At 42.5% G+C, this 24,483-nt stretch overlaps 1 protein-coding gene across 2 annotated transcripts in view; it reads right to left on the reverse strand.

Annotated features, from left to right (window-relative positions):
- The window catches only part of TMEM164 (transmembrane protein 164), a 163,042-nt gene that overhangs the window by 85,897 nt on the left and 52,662 nt on the right, over positions 1-24,483 (reverse strand). For both annotated transcript variants that reach the window (XM_040468507.1, XM_040468509.1), the window contains exon 3: positions 7,395-7,444. In XM_040468507.1, coding sequence (XP_040324441.1) covers positions 7,395-7,444 — 50 coding nt within the window. The remainder of the gene's footprint in view (positions 1-7,394; positions 7,445-24,483) is intronic.

The following is a 24,483-nucleotide window of genomic DNA, read 5'->3' on the forward strand; positions in this document are numbered from 1 at the left end:
ATTTCCCAGGGGCGCCTGGGTGGCTCAGTCAGTTAAGCATCTGACTTTGGCTCAGGCCATGATCTCATGGTTACTGGGCTCAAGCCCCACACTGGGCTCTGTGCTGACAGCTCAGAGCCTGGAGCCTGCTTTGCATTGTGTGTGTCTCTCTCTCTTTCTCTCTGCCCCTCCCCAACTTGTGCTCTCTCTCAAAAATAAATAAATAGGGGCACCTGGGTGGCTCAGTCGGTTAAGTGTCCGACTTCGGCTCAGGTTATGATCTCACAGTCCGTGCGTTCGAGCTCCGTGTCAGGCTCTGTGCTGACAGCTCAGAGCCTGGAGCCTGTTTTCGATTCTGTATCTCCTTCTCCCTCTCTGCCTCTTCCCCACTCATGCTCTGTCTCTCTCTCTCTCAAAGATAAACAAACATTAAAAACAATTTTTTTAATAAATAAATAAACTTTTTTTTTTCAAAAAGAGCTATTAGGGCACCTGGATGGCTCACTCGGTGAAGTGTCCGACTTTCCCTCAAGTCATGATCTCACAATTTGTGGGTTCAAGCCCCTCATCGGGTGGGCTCTGTGCTCACAGCTTGGGGCCTGAAGCCTGCTATGGATTCTGTGTCTCCCTCTCTCTCTCTGCCCCTCACCCACTCGTTCTCTGTCTCTCTCTCGAAATTAAACAAACATTAAAACACAATTTTTTTTTCATTTTTTTTTCAACGTTTATTTATTTTTGGGACAGAGAGAGACAGAGCATGAAGGGGAGAGGGGCAGAGAGAGAGGGAGACACAGAATCGGAAACAGGCTCCAGGCTCCGAGCCATCAGCCCAGAGCCCGACGCGGGGCTCGAACTCATGGACCGCGAGATCGTGACCTGGCTGAAGTCGGACGCTTAACCGACTGCGCCACCCAGGCGCCCTAAAACACAATTTTAAAAAGAACTATTTTTAACTTCACACTGCATGTAATATTTCCACACAATGGAATAATATGCACCAAATAAAAAGTATGTGCATGATAAAAACTTGGATGGATCTGCAAGGAATATAAGTAAAAAACAAAAACAAAAAAAACCCACAAAAAAACAGCCAATCCCGAAGATATAATATAGCATTCTTAAAATAACAAACGTTTGGACATGGAGAACAGATTTGTTGCCAGGGGTCAGGGACAGGGTGCAGGTGGGAGAGTACTGACTGTGGCTACAAAAGGTCAACAGGAGAGGCGCCTGAGTGGCTCAGTCGGCTAAGTGTCCAAACTCAACTCAGGTCATGATCTCGTAGTCCGTGAGTTCAAGCCCCATGTCAGGCTCTGTGCTGACAGCACAGTCTAGAGCCTGCTTTGGATTCTGTGTCTCCCTCTCTCCCTCTCTGCCCTTCCCCTGCTCACACTCTGTTCTCTCTCTCTCTCTCTCTCAAAAATAAGTAAGTTAACATTAAAAAAATTAGCTTAAAAAAAGGGCAGCAGGAAAGATCCTCATAGTGATGAAACTGCTCTGTACCTCAACTGTACCAATGTCAATATCGTGGGTGTCATACTGCATTACAGTTTTGCAAGAGGTTACCACTGGAGAAAACTAGGTGAAGGGTACACAGGATCTCACCATTTTTCTTACAACTGCACCTATATTATGATATGATATTCATTATATTATATAATTATCTCAAAGTATAAAACTTTAATTTTAAAACATATGGATGATGAGTTTAACAAAATGGGGGAAATGTGATATTAAGTAAACAAAGCAGAATAGAAAACAATATTTAAAGAAGGTAGAAACTCGGGGCGCCTGGGTGGCTCAGTCAGTTGAGCGACTGACTTCGGCTCAGGTCACGATCTCACAGCTCATGGGTTCGAGCCCCATGTCGGGCTCTGTGCTGACAGCTTGGAGCCTGGAGCCTGCTTCGGATTCTGTGTCTCCCTCTCTCTCTGCCCTTAACCCACTCGCATTCTGTCTCTGTCTCTCTCAAAAATAAATAAACATTAAAAAAATAATAAAAATAAAAAAGGTAGAAACTAAAGGAATAAATACATATCTTTTTACCATGAGTGTGTGTGTGTGTATAAACTGTATCGAAAACCAGATTCTATAACTCAACCACAAAATAAAGTACTTATTAACCTAACTAAACTATAGTAATGAAAACAAAAACAGACAAGACTAAACCCAAAAAAGAAGACAGGACTACAGATGAGGAGATAGTTTTTTAAATTATCAAAAATAAGAGGATACTACATGCTCCACTAAATTCATGGCAACAAATCCGAAAACTCAGAAGAAATGAGCAACTTTCCAGTAAAATACAAATGACCAAAACTGACCCAAAAGATCTGAGTAGGTGAATTACCATAGAAGACACTGGAAAGGTGGTTAAGGGTGTACCAACAGAAAAAGGCAATAGGACCAGATGGGCTTCACAGCTGAGTTTTACCTGACCTTAAAAAAAAAAACAAAAAACTTCTAAACCAACAACAAAATAAAGAAAAAAAGAAAAGAAAAAGCATGTTAAAAAATAAAAAAAAAATTAATAACACATAATTTCTAAGGGTAATTAAATTGTTCCAGGCCAGACAAAGAGAAGAAGTATGCTGCAATTCAATTTTAATCCTTACCCCTGATGAAAAAAATCCCCCAAAATGACTCCCATCTCACTTATGAATACTGAGACAAGGGTTCTAAATATACGATTGATAGGAGTGCCTGGGTAACTCAGTTGGTTAAGCATCAGACTTCAGCTCAGGTCATGATCTCACACTCCATGAGTTTTGGCCCCGCATGGGGCTCTGTGCAGCTCAAAGCCTGGAGCCTGCTTTGGACTCTGTGTCTCCCTCTCTCTCTGTCCCTCCCTTGCTCATGATTTCTGCCTCAAAAATAAATAATAAAATAAAAATAATAAATAAAGGATTGACAAATGGAATCCAGCAATGTATCAAAATAATATAACACGAGCAGCAGGACTTACTTCAGCATGTAAGAGTAGTTCAAAACCAGTAAATTTATGAACATAGGTCACTGTATCAAAAAGTTAAATGGAAAACAAAATACTCAACAGACATAGAAAAAAGCATTTGAGGGGCACCTGGGTGGCTCAGTCAGTTGAGCATCTGACTTCAGCTCAGGTCATGATCTTGCGCGATTCGTGAGTTGCACTGTCAGCACAGAGCCCACTTTGGATCCTCTGTATCCCTCTCTTTCTCACTGCCCCTTCCCCACTTGCACACACGCATGCACAGGCACGTGCACTCTCTCTCTCTCTCAAAAATAAATAAACATTTTAAAAAATTATAAGAGGGGCGCCTGTGTGGCTCAATCAGTTAAGCACCAGACTTCAGCTCAGGTCAAGATCTCACAGTTCGTGTGTTCGAGCCCCGCATCCAGCTCTGTGCTGACAGCAGGGAGCCTGGAGCCTGCTTCGGATTCTGTGTCTCCCTCTCTCTGCCCCTCCCCAGCTCATGCTCTCTCTCTGTCTCTCTCAAAAATAAATATTAAAAAATTATAAAAAATAATTTTAAAAATTATAAGAAAAAAGCATTTGATAAAACGCAGGAACTGTTTTCTTGGAAAATCTCTAAGTTAATGCAGCATTTACATGCAATAGACTATTTAACATACACCAACAGCAAACAGGGAGAAACACAGAGAACAACTCCATTTAAGATCAGTTTTACAGGGATGCCCGGGTGGCTCAGTCGGTTAAGCGTCTAACTTTGGCTCAGGTCATGATCCCGTGGTTCGTTCGAGCCCTACATAGGGCTCTGTGCTGACAGCTCAGAGCCTGGAGCCTGCCTCAGACTCTGTGTCTCCCTCTCTCTCTCAAGAGTAAACATTAAAAAAATTTTTTAAAAAAAGATCAGTTTTATACACAGCAGCCCACCAGCACCATTTTTACTTAACTCTGAGTTTCAAGCAAAAGCAATAACCGAAGAAAATAGCTGGTATAACCATTGGAGAGACAGCATAAAATGAAAATTAATTTTACCAAAACTAACAAGAGGATCTGATAGGATGGCTGGACCTGAGAACTACTGCTAAAATCAACAACCTTCTAGCAAGAAGCAGTTAGGAATGGAAAGGAGAACATTCTTCAACTCATCAGGGACAGAAAAGCTATTAATTCTTTAGGAATAAATGTATGAAGAAAGGCACAAAATGAGATCTGAACAGATGGAAAGAAATACCATTTCTTCGATGAAAAGACCTACATAATTTTCAAACATCAGTTCTCACAAAACTGAAATATACATTTAATGCAATTCTAATTAGAATCTAAATAGGGCTGATGGGGAGGGTTGAATAAAAGTGACCTTAAAATTTACATATAAGAAAAATATGCCAATGAATAGCCAAGAAAAATATTTTTATGCTAACCAATCAACAAAATCATTTAAGTAATCAAATCAACATGTTTGAGTAGACAGATATATGAAACAGAATAAAGGATCCAATGAATGAATTCTTATATATGAGAAGTTTAGTAGGTAACAAAAATGGTAGTTCAGTTCACAGAGAAAAATAGGAATTATGTAATATATCATGCTAGTACAACTAACTAGCCATCTTTACAAAAATCATCTTAACCAAGACTGGGAGCCCAGAAGCTATAATAATATTTGAATGTGAAAAAATGTAAAAAATCACACAGAAAAACATACTATCAGCCAAGTCAGTACATACAGATCAGGGAAAGATATCTATAATGATGCCGATAGGCAAAGGGCCAATATCTAAAATATACAAAGAAGTCTTACAAATGAAGAAAAATCTAAACAACCCATAAGAAATGGGCAGATGGTATGAACAGACAATTCAAAGAGCTAATTTAATTGGATAAAAAAATGTGAGATAATACTGAAATTCATTAGTAGCCAAGGAAATACATCAAGTTGTCAAAATTATAAGTCATAACACCTTATGCTGGAATGGATATGAAGAAAGTAATCATCTCATGTATTACATATAAAAGGGAAAAGCGAATTATAACAGCCGGTTTTTGTACATCAAAATGGAAAAATCTATTAACATAAATATATATTTATATGTAAACATTCGTGTTTGTGTGTGTGTATAAATTAAAAGCACCAGTATATAAGGGCATATGTACAATGATGTTGATTTCAGCATTGATTATAGTGGCAGCGTTCTGGAAAGAACACATGTAAACATTCATTAATAGAAGAATGGCTACGGTAGGGCGCCTGGGTGGCTTGGTCGGTTAAGCGTCCGACTTCGGCTCAGGTCATGATCTCACGGTCCGTGAGTTCGAGCCCCATGTCGAGCTCTGTGCTGACAGCTCAGAGCCTGGAGCCTGTTTCAGATTCTGTGTCTCCCTCTCTCTCTGCTCCTCCCCTGTTCATGCTCTGTCTCTCTCTGTCTCAAAAATAAATAAACATTAAAAAAAAAATTTAAAGAAGAATGGCTACGGGTGCCTGGCTGGCTCAGTTGGTAGAGCATGCAATTCTTGATTTCCGGATTGTAGGTTCAAGCCCCATAGAGGGTGTAGAGATTAAAAAATAAAAATCTTTAAAAAAAAGAAGAATGGCTACATAAATTTTGTATCCATGAAATATTTGGCAGTTTTGTGAAAGAATAAGGTATACCAGTAAACTTTGATAGATTCCCATGAGATATCGCTGAGTAAAAAGCAAGATGTATTACAGTATATATAAGATTCTATGTTTGTAAAACAATCAATGAACAACAACAGCAAAACATTCCAAAACCCCTGTGTGTCAGTGTGCACATGCATGCATGTATGTGTACATACTTATGAGCAAAGAAAAAAAAAAACCAGAAGGCTACATACTGGTTTGGTAATATGCAGGTGTGGAAAGGTAGAGGTAGGAGCCAAACAAAATAAAGAAAAATAAAAAAAAATAACCACTATAAAAAAAAAGATATCTAGCAATAATGTTTATGTATTTTCATATGCATACATGTATAAGGAAATTGAATTAAATTTAGAAAAGATACAGTAAGAATCCTAAGTAAGATCTCTGCTTATTTAAAAAAAAAAGCGGTAACTGAAATTATTTCTTGGTGGTAGATTAAGGGTGATGCTTATTTTCTTCTTTATGTGTCTCTGTATTTTCTATAATGAGAATTGTTACTTTAATAATAATGAAATAAAACCAATAAATGTTACTTTCTTTTTTTTTTATAAAATTTTTTTTTTATTTTTAACGTTTATTTACTTTTGAGACAGAGACAGAGCATGAATGGGGGAGGGGCAGAGCGAGAAGGAGACACAGAATTGGAAGCAGGCTCCAGGCTCTGAGCCATCAGCCCAGAGCCTGACGTGGGGCTCGAACCCATGGACCGCAAGATCGTGACCTGAGCTGAAGTCGGACGCTTAACCGACTGTGCCACCCAGGCGCCCCATTACTTTCAAAACATTACACTGAAAAATTGAGCTCATTTTGGGAAATCAAGGGAGGGAAACAGGGCTAAATAGCCTTCCATTTAGGGTACAAGAAATCAGGATCCATTTGCCCTCATCCAGCAGAAAGCTACTCACCTAAGGCAAGAGACTAAGTGGCTATTCCAAGGAGCTGTTTGAAGCAGCAAATGGGGTATATTTCCCCCTACCTAACACATTAACGATTTAAGTAAATCAGAAAGCCATTCACACCACTCTGAATTACCCAAAGATCTACTGGGCCCCTTACTTCCTGTCTCTTCCCTCTGGCCTGTGGCCATTTCACTGCTCAGGAACAGCTCCAAAATGGGGGCCAGGGAAGGGGGAAAGAGATGAAATTAATTCGGTCGATTTAGCTTCTCATTAGCAACTCCACTTGAGAAGTGAGATGGTCACAACTCATGGTTAAAAGGAGGGTTCCGGGACTCTTGACAATTTCACTGAAGCCCATTTGCCTTCAGATAAACATGATTTGCCTACAATACACTTTAATGGATTTGATGCTTGCTATTTTTAAGAAAGTCAGAACTTGTAATAAGGTGCTATTTTTCTCTCCTCACTTTAAACTTTTAAGAAAAAAAAACACAGAAACATACGAACAAAGGCCTTAGAAGTGAAGGACCATATCCTCAGTGGAGCAGCTGGACCACAGTGCGATGATTCTTGAGAGGAGGGAAGCTGTCTGGCCCCCAGCATGCTCTCAAGAGAAACTGTAGGAAGCCAGCAATCTTCCAAGGGAGCAGGCCTTGGCCATAAACCACCACCACAAAACACTCACTAAAAAGGACTTGTCAGGGCTTGACAAAAGCCAAGTCTCTCCATATCAGATCTCCATGTTTCACTCTACAAAAGCCTCGTAGACTTTTGTCCCTTGGGAAGCCCCCAGACAAAGTGGTGCAGGCCCAAGATGTTCCCACAGATGTGCTCATGTGCTTTGTCATGAAACACAATGTTCGGAATCGCAATGGTAACAGAGCAAAAAACAATTGTCCCTTACTTGAACACGACGATAGCTCCCGGACACGGAGGGCAGGCCAAGAGAAAGATCTGCAAGTAAAAAAGAATTAGGAATGGTTATCATGAGGAATACTGTACACAGTTAGAAAATGTTAGTTCATTAATAATAGTAGTAACGGTAGTAACAGTACCAATAAATAACCAAACTCTAACACAAAAAATGCAATATAAAAACGTAGAGAGGCAAGCAGGTGGTCTTCCACACGTACTTCTGTTTGCACAGGCATCTAGGTATGTGGATACGTCTAGGGGTGTGTGTGTGTGTGTGTGTGCGTGCGTGTGTGAGACTGGCAGAAAAGGGAGACAGATAGAGACTGAGGGAATGTTTAGGGACAAGGTAGGAAAAGCCTTTTTTAGACCCTTTTAGCCTCTAGAACACTTCCTCTTGACCTCTAGAGCAGGACTCAATTTTTCAACTCTTCAGTGTCAATATGATCCAGCAGCCAGTCTGAGAAGCTTTTAACCCAGGGCAAACAAAAATATATCCTATGAATGGGATAAAATACGCAAATGCCATCTGGTTTGCCTCCCACGGGGGAAGGTAGAGTAATCAATACCCAGCACTGCCAGATTTAGCAAATAAAAAATACAGGAGGCCAAGTTAAATTTGAATTTCAGATAAACAATGAATAATGTTTTTGTGTAAGTATGTTCCATGCAATATTTAGGATATACTTATATAAACACATTATTCATTGTTTACCTGAAAAATTCAAATCTAACTGTGCCTCCTGTATCCTATCTGGCAACTCCACCAATATGGCCACCCCCAGGCTCCAAACCTCCCTTTGATTTTGAAGGGGCACAAATTTTGCCACCCTGAAATATGTCTCTTTGGCATAAGGATGATTTTAAGTTGGTTATTTTTTAAGAAACAGTAGACATAGGAAAAGCTCTGAAAAGTGAGAAGTTTACCCTTCTGTAGGAGACACGTACATTTATAAGGGAAATCTCCACTTCTAAGAATGGCTCCCCCTCTGTACCAGGAAAAGGAGGATGATTCAGACTCTAGAAAGTCTTATCAATGGGGAAGACTCTGACCTCAACCTGCATAATGACCTTACCCTTGATCACCATGCTCTTCCTGGCCTCTTCCCATAATTGACCTTCTGCCCTACACCAGCCACACCACCCAACATCTTTCTTCTGTCTCTAAGGCTGGGGATGGTATCTAAGGTGATGGCTTGGGCCATTCCAGGGAGTTACTCAGTTTTCTTGCATCTCTCCTACGTATACAGGAGGGTATACATGCCATTAAACTTCCATTTGTTTTTCTCCTGCTAACTGGTCTTTTATTACGTGGCGGGGGGGGGGGTGGTAGCAGCCAAGAACCTAGAAGGGTAGAGGGAAAATTATTTTTCCTTCCCCACATTTGACTGGCTTATTTCTAACCATGATCAGGTAGTTCTATACTTCTATTCCCCTCCCGGGGCAAACCAAATGAAAAAGAACCTCGTCCAGGGCGCCTGGGTGGCTCAGTTGGTTAAGCTTCCAACTTTGGTTCAGGTCAAGATCTCATGGTTCATGAGTTTGAGTCCTGCATCAGGCTCTGTGCTGACAGCTCAGACCCCAGAGCTTGTTTTGGATTCTGTGTCTCCTCTCTCTCTCTGCCATCCCTCCCCTACTCATGCTTTGTCTCTCTCTCTCAATAATAAATAAACATTAAAAAAATTTTTTTTAAAAACAACCTTGTCCTTCTAAGAGACAAATCAGTCCCATGCTGCTTGGTTTGACCTAGGCTGGGGTTATAGAAAAACATGTGACAGTTTGACCTTCATGAAAGCAATGATTCTCAAGAGGGACAAAGAAACCCCTGCAGAGCTCTTGTTAAATATGCAGATTTCTAGCTGCCCCATTAGGAATGCTGACTCCAAAAGTCTGGGACTCCAGGAATCTGCATGTTTAACAAATGCCCAGGGAGATCCAACCACTCATGGCAACCAGATAAGATGACATTCAGCAGGACTACGGATTAATCAAAGAACGAAACACATGTTGGTGGAGTTCCTTCCTCTACAGTGATTTATTGGTATGGTTTGCAAAGTAATTGATCTGTGTTCCTATCTTGTTGTAAGCATTTATTTAGAAAGCTTATCTGCATTATGCACTTGTTTGGCTTACGTTGTATATATGTTAGCATTTGGCTCTTTGGTTCTCTCAAAATCTACATTTAGAAGTAAAGGGTACTATAAGCAAAGTCACAAAGAAAGATACCTGCTTGAATCCCTAACAGGAGGAAGAGAAAAGTAGAACAGAAAAGAGGAAGGGTCTTACAAAGAATGTGGCCAGGAATCCACCACCCACAAAATACCTGAGCAGAGAACCCAGCCAAGGAAATACCCACCGAGAACGAGCCTTTCCCCCTGTGGATCAATTTGATTAAAAGTGCAAAACCAATGACAATTACAGGTCCATAACCCTCATCGGCAATCACCAAATCCAAAAGGCTCTAAAAATCAAAAGTTGGATTCTTTTCAAAGCTAATTTGGTAGCAAGTAGGACTTGAACGGATCTGAGACTATTTATAAAGTTTCTTTATACCATTTATGCTGAGTATTCATATGGCTTCCATAAAAATAGTATCTTCTGATTATGGTGTGCTACCATAGACTCCACTGAGGGTAGATGTAAAATACTCCACACTCACCATGCTGCTTTTCTGATTTTTTTCAAGTAAGCTCTATGCCCAACGTGGGTCTTGAACTCATGACCCCAAGATCAAGAGTTGCATGCTGTATGGACTGAGTCATCCAGACACCCCTGTATTTCCTTTCTGAAATCCAGAAGTTTCTGACTTCTGAAATACATCTGACCTGAATGGTTTGGGATAAGGACTGTCAATTTGTTATTTCAATCATCCAAACATTAATATATCCCTACTCCCCTTCCACCCCTCAGTAGCAGTCCAAGAAAGAGTCAAAGCTGGTATTCTCTACCACTGACCCTTGCAGCAAAGCTAGTCACCTTAAGCAAGGGACCAAGTTGGAGGTTTGCACATAGTCACCCAGCATCAGGCCCATCAAAAACCACACTCACAGTATAGAGTATACACAGAGCAGACAGGAGCCCCCAACCACCTGGAATAGCCAAGATACTTCATGCTAACGTGCTTAACAGAGAAGCAAAAACAACACTGGGCCCCACAGTTAACTCTTACTTTTCCTATAGCCAAGAACAGATGAGCAGATTACTGGGGCAGATTTCCCTACAACTGCTCCATTTGGCTGGTTCGGATTCATGACAGCCCTGTGCCAAAAGCCCAGAAGCCTACTAAAGGGAGCGAAGGCTCCAGTCGCAGCAACCCAATGACAGGTCTAATTTCATTTGAGGCAGCTCATCAATCTAGCTTTGACCCTAAGTGAGGTTCCCAACAGTTACTTTCACGTGGCCAAGTCATTCCACCCAGCACTTTGGCCTTTCTCATCCAGCCTGTCTATTCCCAACACTGGGACACAGGGTATCTGCTTGAGGCAATCTTTCAATCAGACACATGTAGACCTATCAAATGAGCAGGTCTGAAAAAGGACTCCCAATTCATCATATTCTAGTTCCAGTAAACCCGTGGCCTCCCTCAGCAACTTCAAAGATTTACAACATTGAACCTCCCTGCCCTAGCCTGCTGGAGCCACATCCATAAGCAACGTTAACCAAAGGAGCCATGTGAAAATAACATTTTAATTCAGAGGTCCGATGGCCCCCCAGCCTCGGCCGGAATATCCCTGCTCTCTTCCTTGCTAGCCTGCCAGCCGCCTCCGAATTTTGGTAGCGTGTTTTAGGCCAGCAGATGGAAAGCTAAACTATCCCTTCGGTTGCAAACAGAGTGGGAAGAAAAGCCACTTGGGAGAGCAAACAAGGACGGGAGGAAGAGGAGAATGCATGTGTGCGTACCCCAGCACCAACCTGGCACTTTTGTACTTGTGCTAAGATCTGCGCAGTTCAGCACCTGAAGAAAAGGGCAGGGCTAGGTAACAGAGATGTGCTAAAAGCATTTCTACTTTCCTGTTGTCTGGGAGATGGGCAGGGCCTTGTTATTAAATCCCATTTTGCAGCTGAAGAAACCTAAGGGAAAGGGTTCCAACAAGAACCCAGATTCCCTAACCTCTAGTTCCACTCACTTTCCACCTCACACCTGACACGGTCCCAACTTCATAAGGGCTGCTCTTCTCTGCTTTTTTTTTTTTAATTTTTTTAAATGCTGATTTATATTTGAGAGAGAGAGAGAGAGAGCGCACGCGAGCAGGGGAGTGGCAGAGAGACAGAGACAGAATCTGGAGCAGGCTCGAGGCTCTGAGCTGTCAGCATAGAGCCCGATACGGGGCTCGAACTCGTGAACCATGAGACCACGACCTGAGCCAAAGTTGGATGCTTAATGGATTCAGTCACCCAGGCGCCCTGTGGGCTGTTCTTTAGACTCTGGACCTGCCCCGTGACCCAATGGCACATGGAGTCACCCCAGGGGCCCCACACCCATAGCACCACACAGCTCACAAGACGTAGTCACTACAAGGTGAGACATTTCCAAACACAACCTAACCAGGCATCAAATTATGTTTACACAGATGGGTTTCAGAGTTCAGCATTCCCTAAAGATGTGTTCACCTTAACTCCAACCCCTCTCATTCAGAACCAGGTCTGCTGGGTTCTGATACTCCTTTCATCCTTTGTTTTTTAAGTTTATTTATTTATTGTTGAAAGAGAGAGAGAGAGAGAGACAAAGAGCAAGTAAGGGAGGGGCAGAGAGAGGAGGAGACACAGAGAATCCCAAGCAGGCTCCGCACTGCCAGCACAGAGCCCGACGCAGGGCTCCAACTCACGAACCACAAGACCATGACCTGAGCTGAGACCAAGAGTCGGACACTTAACTGACTGAGCCACCCAGGGACCCCTATTCCTTGGATCCTTCCAAAACTGAAGTCTTTTCCTGGAAAAAAATACACGGGTTCCATTCAAAGCCATACCGTCTCATATTATGGTAAGCGAAACTGGTCAGAGAAAGACAAATATCTTACGATGTCACTCATATGAGGACTTTAAGATGTACATACAGGAAGGGAAGCAAAAATAATATAAAAACAGGGAGGGGGACAAAACAGAAGAGGCTCTTAAATACAGAGAACAAGCAGAGGGTTGCTGGAGGGGTTGTGGGAGGGAGGATGGGCTAAATGGGTAAGGGGCATCCAGGAATCTACTCCTGAAATCATTGTTGCACCATATGCTAACTAACTTGGATGTAAATTAAACAATAAATTTAAAAAAAAAATTTAAGATAAAAATTAAAAAAAAAAACATACCCTCTCAGATTTCCCAGGAAAGCTCCCTGTACTACTCCAAGGCTCTCCCTCCCAGTGATAAAAAGAAAGCCACAGGCCCAAGGTGGCGTCACTTATCCCCAGGATAGCAAACCAAGAATTAAGGGCAGTCGCAGCTCCCCCAGTAGAATATTAAGCCAATTGTCTGGAAGTTTTCTGGTCCTCGCCAACTATGTACTCTATTCCGCAAAGGAACATGACCTGATCCACCTAATAAAGACCTTCTGCCCTTCCCCCTATGAGAAGGTGACCTTGCCTGAAACAATCCTTTCTTTTTTTTTCTCCTTTGCTAATAACTTCCATGCCTCACCCTACTTCCTGTAAAAATCAACCATTCTGTACAACACCCCTCCCTTGCTAGATGGGATGCTGCCTGATTCACGGATCTCTTAATAAAGTCAATTAGATCCTCAAACTTACTCTGTTGACTTTTGTTCTTTAACACTGGAAATGTGTCATTTCTGCTCTTTGCAAATCATCCGATCTAGGATGTCCCAGTTCGCCCTCTACCTCTGAGCTGCTCTGGTTCCAGGTTCCCACCTTTCCCCCCACCAACCTACCTCTCAGACATCACTTGTCATACCTTCTTGTTCCTGTTCCCACAGGTACATCAGCCCCAAGTTCATTGGCATCATTGTCCAGTCCATCAACTGCTTCACCCCAGCATGAGGTCTGATAAACCCCCACTTTCCTAACACCTAAGGAAGATTAATTTTTGTTCACAGGATGAAGTGTGAGTACAATGGCAATGTAATTGGGAAGAGGGGCTGGCCAGTTGCCAAGGCCACCCTAAATGAGGGACTAGCCATGTAAAGCAGTGAAGAAGGGTGGAGGGGGGAACTAAATGAAAGAGAAACAGTGAGAGAGGACCAGGGGAGTAGTGGCCTGGCATGCAATCTTCTCAGGCCCAACCCTCTAGCTCTTATTCTGGTTCTATCTCCCACGATCCTATGATGGTACAGAGCTATTTGGGGATTCCTGAGCGCCTATAACTTTTATCCACCATAGGAAAGGTCCATTCCTTCAACTGCCCAAAGTCTGTCCTAGGCTCTATTCACTAATGATCATACTCTTGTACCCTCATCCTCGCTCCCTAGACCACTGAGGTAATCTCTTCACTGGTCTCCCACATTCCAGGCACACTGCTGGAAGAAAGATCTACCTAAAACACCATTCTAACCTGCCATTTAAAATCCTTCAGTGGCGCCTGGGTGGCTCAGTCAGTTACACGTCAGACTCTTGGTTTCGGCTCAGGTCGTGATCTTGGGAGTTTCAGGAGTTGGAGCCCCACATTGGGCCCTGTGCTGACAGCAGGGAGCCTGCTTGGGATTGTCTCTCTCCATGCCCCTCCCCCACTTGCGCTCTTTCTCTCTCAAAATAAACTTTGCCAAAAAAGCATTTAAAAAATAAAGTAACATAAAATAAAATCTTTCAATGACTTGCCAGTACTCACAGAAAAAGCCCAAGCTGCTTAGCATGGCAGGCAAAGCTTTCTTCGCTCTGGACCCTGTCTACCTTTCCAGCCTGGAAACCTCACACTTTGTGCCAAACTGTACTCTGAACACGCTCCATGTTGATAAACACGCTTCTACAACCTCATTTTCTAAGCGCTTCATTTGATTCAATTATGTAGATCTGCAACAATGTACTCAACCACTCTCTTCCTACTGCACGTGCATGTTTTGTGTAAAATTTCAGATCCTTTACTATTTACTTAGTCTGCATTTATACAAGTAGAATTTCTAGGTCTTCAAAGGGAATATACAGTTTAAGGCTTTTAACCTATAATTCTAAACTGCCTTCGAGAACATGTATTTGAATTTATACCCCACTGGCAACATAGGAGAACGTGTTTCTGCCACAACCTGTTTAAAAGGCAAAACATGGAAGGGGAGCAGAATTGGCCACCCTGAAATATGTCTCTTTGGCATAAGGATGATTTTAGCTGGTTACTTAAAAAAAAAAAAAAAAAAAAAAACCAGCAGACATGGGAGAAGCTCAGGAAAGTGAGTAGACGTTATCCTTCTGTAGGAGACACGTACATTTATAAGGGAAATCTCCACTTCTAAGAATGGCTCCCCCTCTGTACCAGGAAAAGGAGGATGATTCAGACTCTAGAAAGTCTCATCAATGGAGAAGACTCTGACCTCAACCTGCATAATGACCTTACCCTTGATCACCATGCTCTTCCTGGTCTCTTCCCATAATTGACCTTCTGCCCTACACCAGCTCCACCACCCAACATCTTTCTTCTGTCTCTAAGGCTGGAGATGGTATCTAAGGTGATGGCTTGGGCCATTCCAGGGAGTTACTCAGTTTTCTTGGGTCTCTCCCATATATGCGGGAGGGACATATACATGCTATGAAACTTCCATTTGTTTTTCTTCTGTTAATCAGTCTTTTATTACGGTGGGGGTGGGGGGTCTTAGCCAAGAACCTAGAAGGGTAGAAAGAACATTATTTTCCTCTCCAATAACACACACATACAACTTACTGCTTTAAATGGCATGTCTCAAATGACCAGAAACGTTCAACTATTTTCTAATATATTTTTTGGACAGCTATATTTCTTCTTTGCGGACATGACCATCTGTGGCCTCTGCCTGTTTTACAACTGGTATGTTCTTTTTCTCACTGAGTTTTAAGAGCTATTTATGTTTTAATGACATTTTATACAGATTATTTGATATTTATTGCAAATATTTCCCCCAGGTCGTCACTGCTGTAGCTTTGCTTACTGTTAGTATTTTGATGTACAGAAGCTTTTTTATCTTTATGTAATCAGATGTATTTGTCATTTCCTTTATGGCTTCTGTCTTGGATGTGATGTTTAAAAGTCTTACAGTGCTGGGATTACACAAGAGTCACCTACTGTTTTCCTAATATTTTCATCATTTTATTTTTAAAGTTTCAATCTCCATCACAAACATGATTCACTCCTCCAGAAAGGCCTTCTCACCTTTTCTTTTCTGGCTAATCCCTATTTACCCTTCAAATACAAAACTGAGCATCATTTTCTCCAGGAAGCCTTTGGCTAAATGCCCACCCACTTTCCTTCCATTAATTCCTTCTGCTTACCTCTTTCTGAGAAAGGATGATTTTTGTCACTATAAGGAGCTTGCAAAAAGAGAGCCTTCCTTCAGGAATTTAGACAAAGGGGAAATAAAGTTCCTAGAAAGAGTTGGGCTTTCGAATCAACATAAAGTGGATTAATAAGGTTAAAAGGTCATCTTAAAACCAGAATGGTTCCCAGACTTCAAAGACCAGATTGTAACCTGTTTCAATTATACCTTAAAAAAAGAATGGGGTTGGTCAACCACTGAGATATCGAATGAGGAGAGTCACAAAGGCATATTTCATACTGTCCACACCCAAGCACTATCAGGGCTCATAAACACCCAAGTTTTCTGGTCCCATTGGCAAATTCATCCCTATTGAGAGGATGGAAACAGGACAGGTAGCACTGCTAACTGGTGCAGATTATGGGCTCTAGGGTCAAAACAAACTTGGGTCTACACGCTGGCTCTGCCACTCACCAGCGTGATGGGCTTGGGCAAGAAACTGGAGGGATCCCCATTGCTAAATTAGGGATCAAAATAGTATCCATGTCTCACAAGGTTTTGGAGAGGATCAAATGCAATCGAGCAAGTCACGCTCTTGGCACGATCCCTAGTCCAGAGCTAGCACTCCATACACAATAGCTATAATTATTCTGATCTCAATAGAAACTCCATCCCTACTGTGAGCTACATCAGCAACAGCTCAGATTGAATTTCCAATTCCTCTAACTTTTTTTTCCTAACGCTTGCAAATCTCCATGCGTGCAAATAACAGTCTGATGTATTATATGGCTTCCTTTCTCCAGCTGCCTACAAGCAGAGAAGACTTAACTACTCGAGGCTCAGTTTCCTCATCTGTCAAGTGGGGATTACGACAGGGCTATCTCATAGGGTAGAGGTGAGGACTGAATGCTTGAAGCGCTTAGTTCAGTGCCTGGCACACTGTAAGGAAATAAAAATAAGTACGAGCTATTGATAGCAGCATCCTTCTTGGATGCCCTTTCTCTTCTCTGACTGCAAATTCCATCCAAGCCCATGGCAAGTTCTATTTCCTCCACAAAGCTGTCTTCAATAACTACAGATAACACCTCTCTTTTTTTTTCCCAATAGCTTGTAGAACCCATTAGGTACTTAGATTTTATTGAATTTGGAGTATTACATAGCTCTCAATTGCTACACACAATGCCACAGATTTTGAACTAGGATCTAATTATCAATCTTTCCCTCCTTTTTTTTCAAGTTTATTTATTTTTGAGAAAGAGAAAGTGTGTGCATGCACACATCAGGCGGGGGCAGAGAGAAAGGGAGTGAGAGAGAGAATCCCAAGCAGATTCCGCACCATCAGTGCAGAGCCCAATGTGGGGCTTGAACTCACACTGTGAGATTATGACCTGAGCTGACATCAGATGCTTAACCGCTGGAGCCACCCAGGTGCCCTTCAATCTTTCCCTCCTGCTAAATCTTAAATTGGCATTGATGAGCCACTGAACAAAGTCCAAAGTTGTTTGTACGGCAATGAAGACCCTCAGCAACATTGCAGCCCACTGCCTTGCCAGTTTTATTTCCCACTATATCTTGGGTTTCCACCCCGAACCCGGGTTCTACATTCTAAAATGGAAAAGCATGGGGCACCTGGGTGACTCATTCGGTTAAGAGCTGTCTTTGGCTCAGATCATGATCTCGTGGATCATGGGTTTGAGCTCCACGTTGGGATCTGTGCTGAGAGCTCAGAGCCTGGAGCCTGCTTCAGATTCTGTGTCTCCCCCCCCCCTCTACCCCTCCCCTGCTTACACTCTGTGTCTCTCTGTCTCTCAATAACAAATAAACGTTAAAAAAAACTTTTTTAAAATTTTAATGGAAAAGCATAATAGTGCTTGCCTCCAATACTTGACCTCAACTTTTGTTTCTATGCAGATACCAAATGCTTTCTATTTCCATCTACATGTCACACAGATACCCGGGACGTAGCATGCCTAAATCTGGCATAACATGTCTAACCTCTTTCCTCTATAACTGCTTGCTTGAAGAATGGGAGAGAAAAAACATCTCTTCGAACTGCAGAATTCCGACTGAGAAAGGCAGAAGGAATGAGGGAAAAAGGAAATCAACATTAGGCAAACACTGTAGCTAACACTGATACAGGCAAGAACCATTGGTAGCTGCTCCGATTAGTAATGCAAGTATTACTTTTGCATGCAAGCTACCTGTTAATTACAAAGGAAAACTGGGAACTTCATAGTGGAGAAATCTGGCCGACGTCATCTTAACCAAGTGACCCTGGTTAACAAGACATATCATCATGTACCTCCTGATATAATGCACAAGAAGGGTACAACATCACTTCTGCGCTGTTTTTGCCCAAACTGCCCAAATATAAGCCTGAAAAAAAAAATCAGCTGAATCTAAATAAGGACATTTTACAAAGTAACTTACCAGCGCTCCTCAAACCGTGAGGATAATGAAAGACAGGATGAAGAACTGTCATGGATGGAAAAGACTAAGAAGACATGACAACTAAATACAATGTGGGATCCTGGATTGGATCCTGGAATAGTAAGAGGATGTTTGTGAAAACACTGGTAAAATCCGAATAAAATCTATAGTTCAGTTCATAGCAGCACAAACATCCTCTTACTATTCTCAGTTTTAATAATTTTACCATGATTATGCAAGATGTTAACATCAGGGAAGCTGAGTAAAGGCTATATAGGCATCTTCTGTAATAGCTTTAAAATTGTGTAAATTAAAAATAATTTTAAACCACAAAGTAGAAAAAAAAGTACTGTTATCCAATCAGCCTATTTTCAAACCTCGGAGCCATCTTCGATGGCACCCCTCTTCCTCAGCCCCCACATGTAGTCAGTCCCCAAGTCCTGTCATGCTGACACTTCAACTTTTTCAATGGATCTGACACTTATCCTATCTTTTCCTAGTTTAGCCCCTATTATTTTCTTGAGCTACTATAATAATTTCCTATCTGATCTCCGGGTCTCCACTGTCTTCCCTCCTTTACTATAATTCATACATTATTATTAGGTTCTTATTCTCTTTTTTAATGGTTTAAGTTTATTTATTTTTGAGAGAGCAAGCGAGCAGGCAAGTGACAGAGGGGGCAGAGAGAGGGGGAGGGAGAGAATCCCAGGCAAGCTTCACACGGTCAGCGTAGAGCCCAGTGCGGGGTTGAAACTCACAAACCATGAGATCATGACCTGAGACAAAATCAAGAGTCAGGTGCTTAAGCAACTGGGCCATCCAGGGGCACCTGGGTGATCAGTGACCTTTGATGTTAAACAGTAATTGTTTCTACACCCACAAAATTCTGTAACTGCACCCGCATAAGATAGTGAACTTAATAAATATAGGTGTTCTGTCTGCTCTACTGACTGGCTGTGGACACAACAATAGTGAAATTAGGCCAGTTAATAATCCTACAATGGCCTCTAAGTATTTAAGTGAAAGGGAGAGTCACCCGTCTCTCACGTTAAATCAAAAGCTAGAAATGATTAAACCTAGTGAGGAAGGTATATTCCAAGCCGAAAGGCTGAAAGCCGGGCCTCTGGAGCCAAACAACGAGCTGTGAATGCAAAGGAAACGTTCTTGAACGAAATGAAAAGTGCTACTCCAGTGAACACATGAATGATAAGAAAGCGAAACAGCTTTTGGCGGATATGGAGAGAAAGCTTTAGCGGTGTGGACAGAAGATCAAATCAGCCATCACATTCCCTCAAGCCAAAGCCTAATCCGGAGCAAGGCCCTCACTCTCTTCAATTCCATAAAAGCTGAGAGAGGTGAGGAAGCCACAGAATGAAAGTTTGAAGCTAGCAGAGGTTGGTTCATGAGGTTTGAAGAAAGAAACCATCTCCACAAAACGTTAAAGTGCAAGGTAAAGCAGCATGTGCTAACGTAGAAGCTGCAGCAAGTTCTCCAGAAGATCTAGACAAGACAGTTAATGAAGGTGGCTACACTAAACAACAGATTTTCAATGCAGATGAAACAGACTTTTACTGAAAGAAGATGCCACCTGGGACTTTCATAGCTAGAGAGGAAATGTCAATGCCTAGCTTCAAAGAACAGGTTGACTCTTGTATTAAGTGCTAATGCAGCTGGTTATGGATGGTTGAAACTAATGCCTTTAAGTTGAAGCCAATGCTCATTTGCCATGCCAAAACCCCTAGGACATGTAAGAATTACGCTAGGGGTGTCTGCGTGGCTTAGTCAGTTAAGTGTCCGACTTTGGCTCAGGTCATGATCTCACGGTTCGTGGGTTTGAGCCCTGCATCGGGCTGTCTGCTGTCAGCGTGGAGCCTGCTTCGGATCCTGTGTCTCACTCTCTCTCTCTCAAAAGAAAGAAAAAAAGAATTATGCTAAATCTCCTCTGCCTGTGCTCTATAAATGGAGCAACACAAGCCTGGATGACAACACATCTGTTCACAACATGGTTCGCTGAATATTTTAAGCCTACTGTTGAGACCTAGTGCTCAGAAAAATAATAGATTCCTCTCAAAATATTACTGCTCCTTGACAATACATCTGGTCACCCAAGAGCTCTGACGGAACTGTGTGTAATTAATGTTGTTTTCATGCCTGCTAACACAACATCCATTCTGCAGTCTGTGAATCAAGGAGTAATGTTGAATTTCCAGTCTCATTATTTAAGAAATACATTTCACAAGGCCATATAGCTGCCATAGATAACGATTCCTCTGATGGATCTCGGCATACTGAATTGAAAACCTTCTGGAAAGGATTGACCATCCCTGATGCCATTAACAACATTCATGATTCATAGGAAGAGGTCAAAATACCAACATTAGCAGGAGTTTGGAAAACATAGATTCCAACCGTCATGGATGACTTTGAGGGGTTCAAGACGTCAGTGGGGGAAGTAACTGTAGATGTGGGGGGAAGAGCAAGAGAAATAGAATCCTAAGTGGAACCTGGAGATGGGACTGGATTGGTGCAATCTCATGATACAACTTGAACAGGTGAGAGCTGCTTCTCACGGATGAGCAAAGAAAGTGGTTTCTTGAGATGGAACCTACTCCTTAGTGAAGATGCTGTGAAGACTGTTGAAATGACAACAAAGGATTTAGAATATCACATCAATTTAGTTGATAAAGCGGCAGTAGGGTTTGAGAGGATTGACTCCAATTTTTATAGAAGTTCTACTGTGGGTAAAATGCCAACAAACAGCATCACATGCTACAGAGAAATCCTTTGTCAAAGGAAGAGTCCATCAATGTGGTAAACCTCATTGTTGTCTGATTTTAAGAAAATTGCCGGGGCGCCTGGGTGGCGCAGTCGGTTGAGCGTCCGACTTCAGCCAGGTCACGATCTCGCGGTCCGTGAGTTCGAGCCCCGCGTCGGGCTCTGGGCTGATGGCTCAGAGCCTGGAGCCTGTTTCCGATTCTGTGTCTCCCTCTCTCTCTGACCCTCCCCCGTTCATGCTCTGTCTCTCTCTGTCCCAAAAATAAATAAAAACGTTGAAAAAAAAATTTAAAAAAAAAAATTAAAAAAAAAAAAAAAAAAAAGAAAATTGCCATTGTCACCCCAGCCTTCAGCAACCACCACACTGATCAGTCAGTAGCCATCAATATCAAGGCAAGACCCTCCACCAGCAGAAAGATTACAGCTCAGATGGTTAGCCTTTTTAGTAATGAAGTATTCTTTTGTTGAATGAGACAGGCTATGCGGGGGAGGGGCAAAGGGAGAGGTAGGAAGAGAGAATCTTAAGCAGGCTCCACATCCAGCACAGAGCCTGACACGGGGCTTGATCTCACCAAGAGTCAGATGCTTAACTGACTGTGCCACCCAGGCGCCCTTGAAGTATTTTATTTTATTTTTTTGACATTCATTTAATTTTGAGACAGTGCAAGTGGGAAAGGGGCAGAGAGAGGGAGACAGAGGATCCGAGGCAGGCTACACACTTTGAGTACACATCCCAATGTGGGGCTTGAACCTACAAACCGTGAGATCATGACCTGAGGAGAAGTCAAGAGTCGGCCACTTAACCCACAGACTCATGCAGGGACCCCAAATTAATGTGTGTATATTGCATTTTTAGACATAATGGTATGGAACACTTAATAGACTATGGCATAGCATAAACATAACTTTTATACAGATGGGGAAAGCAACAAATTCATTTGACTCATTTTGTTGTGATATCTTCTTCATTGCAGTGGTCTGGAACTGAAAACCCACAATACCTCTGAAGTATGCCTCTACATATGCTGCTGGTAGGGTTGCAAAATGGCGCCCCAACATTGGAAAACAGTCTGGCAGCTCCTCGAAAGGCTAAACACACTTATCATATGACCTAGCAATTCCTTTCCCATGTATATAACCAAGAGAAATGTCCATATAAAAACTTCTACATGGATTTTCATAGTAGCCTCATTCATAACGGCCAGAAGGTAGAAACAACCCAAACGTTCATCAGTGAATGAACGGATAAACAAAATGTGGTATCTCCAGACAATGGAATATTATTTGGCCATTAAAAGGAGTGAAATACTGATCCCTGCTACAACACAGACTAACCTTAAAAACATCCTAAGTGAAAAAAGCCAGTCAAAAAAGACCATGCACTGGGGCACCTGGGTAGCTCAGTTGGTTAAGTGTCTCACTGCGGCTCAGGTCATGATCTCACGGTTCATGAGTTTGAGCCCCATGTTGGGCTCTGTGCTGACAGCACAGAGCCTGGAGCCTGCTTCAGATTCTGTGTCTCCCTCTCTCTCTCTGCCCCTCCCCCTCCCCTGCTCACACTCTTGTCTTTTTCTATCTCTCAAAAATAAATGAAAACATTAAAAAAAAAATAAAGACCGGGGCGCCTGGGTGGCGCAGCCGGTTAAGCGTCCGACTTCAGCCAGGTCACGATCTCGCGGTCCGGCAGTTCGAGCCCCGCATCAGGCTCTGGGCTGATGGCTCAGAGCCTGGAGCCTGTTTCCGATTCTGTGTCTCCCTCTCTCTCTGCCCCTCCCCCGTTCATGCTCTGTCTCTCTCTGTCGCAAAAATAAATAAACGTTGAAAAAAAAATAAATAAATAAATAAATAAATAAATAAATAAATAATAAAGACCAAAGACTACATGACTCCCTATGAAATGTCCAGAACAGGCACATCTATAGAGACAGGAAGTAGATTAGTCATTGCTTAGAGCAGATGGGGGGTGGGGGGGCGACAGCTAAACGGCACGGAACTTCTTTCTGACGTGATGAAAATGTCCAAAATTGTGGTGATAGCTGCACATACCTGTAAATATACTAAAAACCATTGACTGAACACTTTAAATGGGTCAACTGTACAGTATGTGATTCAGGTCTCCACAAACTATCTTTAAAAAAACAAATTTAGGGGGGCGCCTGGGTGGCGCAGTCGGTTAAGCGTCTGACTTCAGCCAGGTCACGATCTCGCGGTCCGTGAGTTCGAGCCCCGCGTCAGGCTCTGGGCTGATGGCTCGGAGCCTGGAGCCTGTTTCCGATTCTGTGTCTCCCTCTCTCTCTGCCCCTCCCCCGTTCATGCTCTGTCTCTCTCTGTCCCCAAAATAAATAAACGTTGAAAAAAAATTTTTTTTAATAAAAAAACAAAAAACAAAAAACAAATTTAGGATGACTCCATAATGTGTGTTAAATGAAGTCCAAACTCCTTAACTTGGAATCCAAGTTCCTCCTCTCCCCCATTATCACTTGACACCGCGTCCCGCCCCCACCCCCCCAGGAAACCAGCATCATCGCTCACTACTCCATGTGCCCTTCTACTGGACCAAAATGAGCTATTCACCATTACCCATATACCCCACCATGCAGTTTCCCATCTGTCTTTCCTCTTGCTCTTCCCTCTTCCCCTGGAACTGTGTCCTCACAACTCATTTTCACATGTTTGTATCCTGCTTCTTTCATAAATCCCCATTTAAATGCTCCCTCCCGTGCAAATCCTTCCCTGTTCTTCAACCCTCATGTAGTAGGCCCTCAAAACATTATTTGGTGAAAGAATGAAGGTCAGTAGTCCTCCCATAGGAGGAAAGACTACCACCGCTCAACTGCAAACAGTAATGTCAGACTCTCCCAAGTGGGGAGCCTTAAAAGGCTGGAGATACTGCCAGAGGACACCCCCCCCAAAGCCACAACTGCACTTCTCTCCTCTTTTCCTAGTCACAGCAGCAGCTCAAGGCTTCAGACCCCTTACTAAGTCCCTCAGAACGCTCCAAACTGCTACTCTCTACCTTTCCCAAAACCTTGTCCTTGATGAGAAAAGTACTATGCCAGGGCCGCCGAGTACAGTTGTGTAGGTTGTGCACTGCACAACCCTAGTGGCGCCATTCAATTATAGTCTATGTGAATGGCACCCTCTCCTAGGGTTGTGCAGTGCAAAGCCATTCGTGGCAGCCCTGCTTAGAAACTTCAATAGAGTTTAGGAAGAATGCCAAAAAGAACAGTCAGCGAGAGAGTCACTATAACTATATTGCTATTGAGAAGTGGATGTTTTCCAAATCTTATCCAGAAGATTAAAAAAGTCAGGAAAGGAACACGGTCATAGCATGCACATAGTATTTGCATGGAATTAAAAACTGAAACATCCAAGAGAAAAAGTGTCTCCGATGTTTTCCCAACTGTATCCAGGCAAATACTAGGGGCAGGCGAGGACGGTGTTCATTTCCTGACTTTTTTAATCTTCTGGATAAGATTTGGAAAACATCCAC

The sequence above is a fragment of the Herpailurus yagouaroundi genome, unplaced genomic scaffold (assembly GCF_014898765.1).
Source record: "Herpailurus yagouaroundi ecotype Mexico unplaced genomic scaffold, PumYag 67700, whole genome shotgun sequence".
Taxonomy (NCBI): domain Eukaryota; kingdom Metazoa; phylum Chordata; class Mammalia; order Carnivora; family Felidae; genus Herpailurus; species Herpailurus yagouaroundi.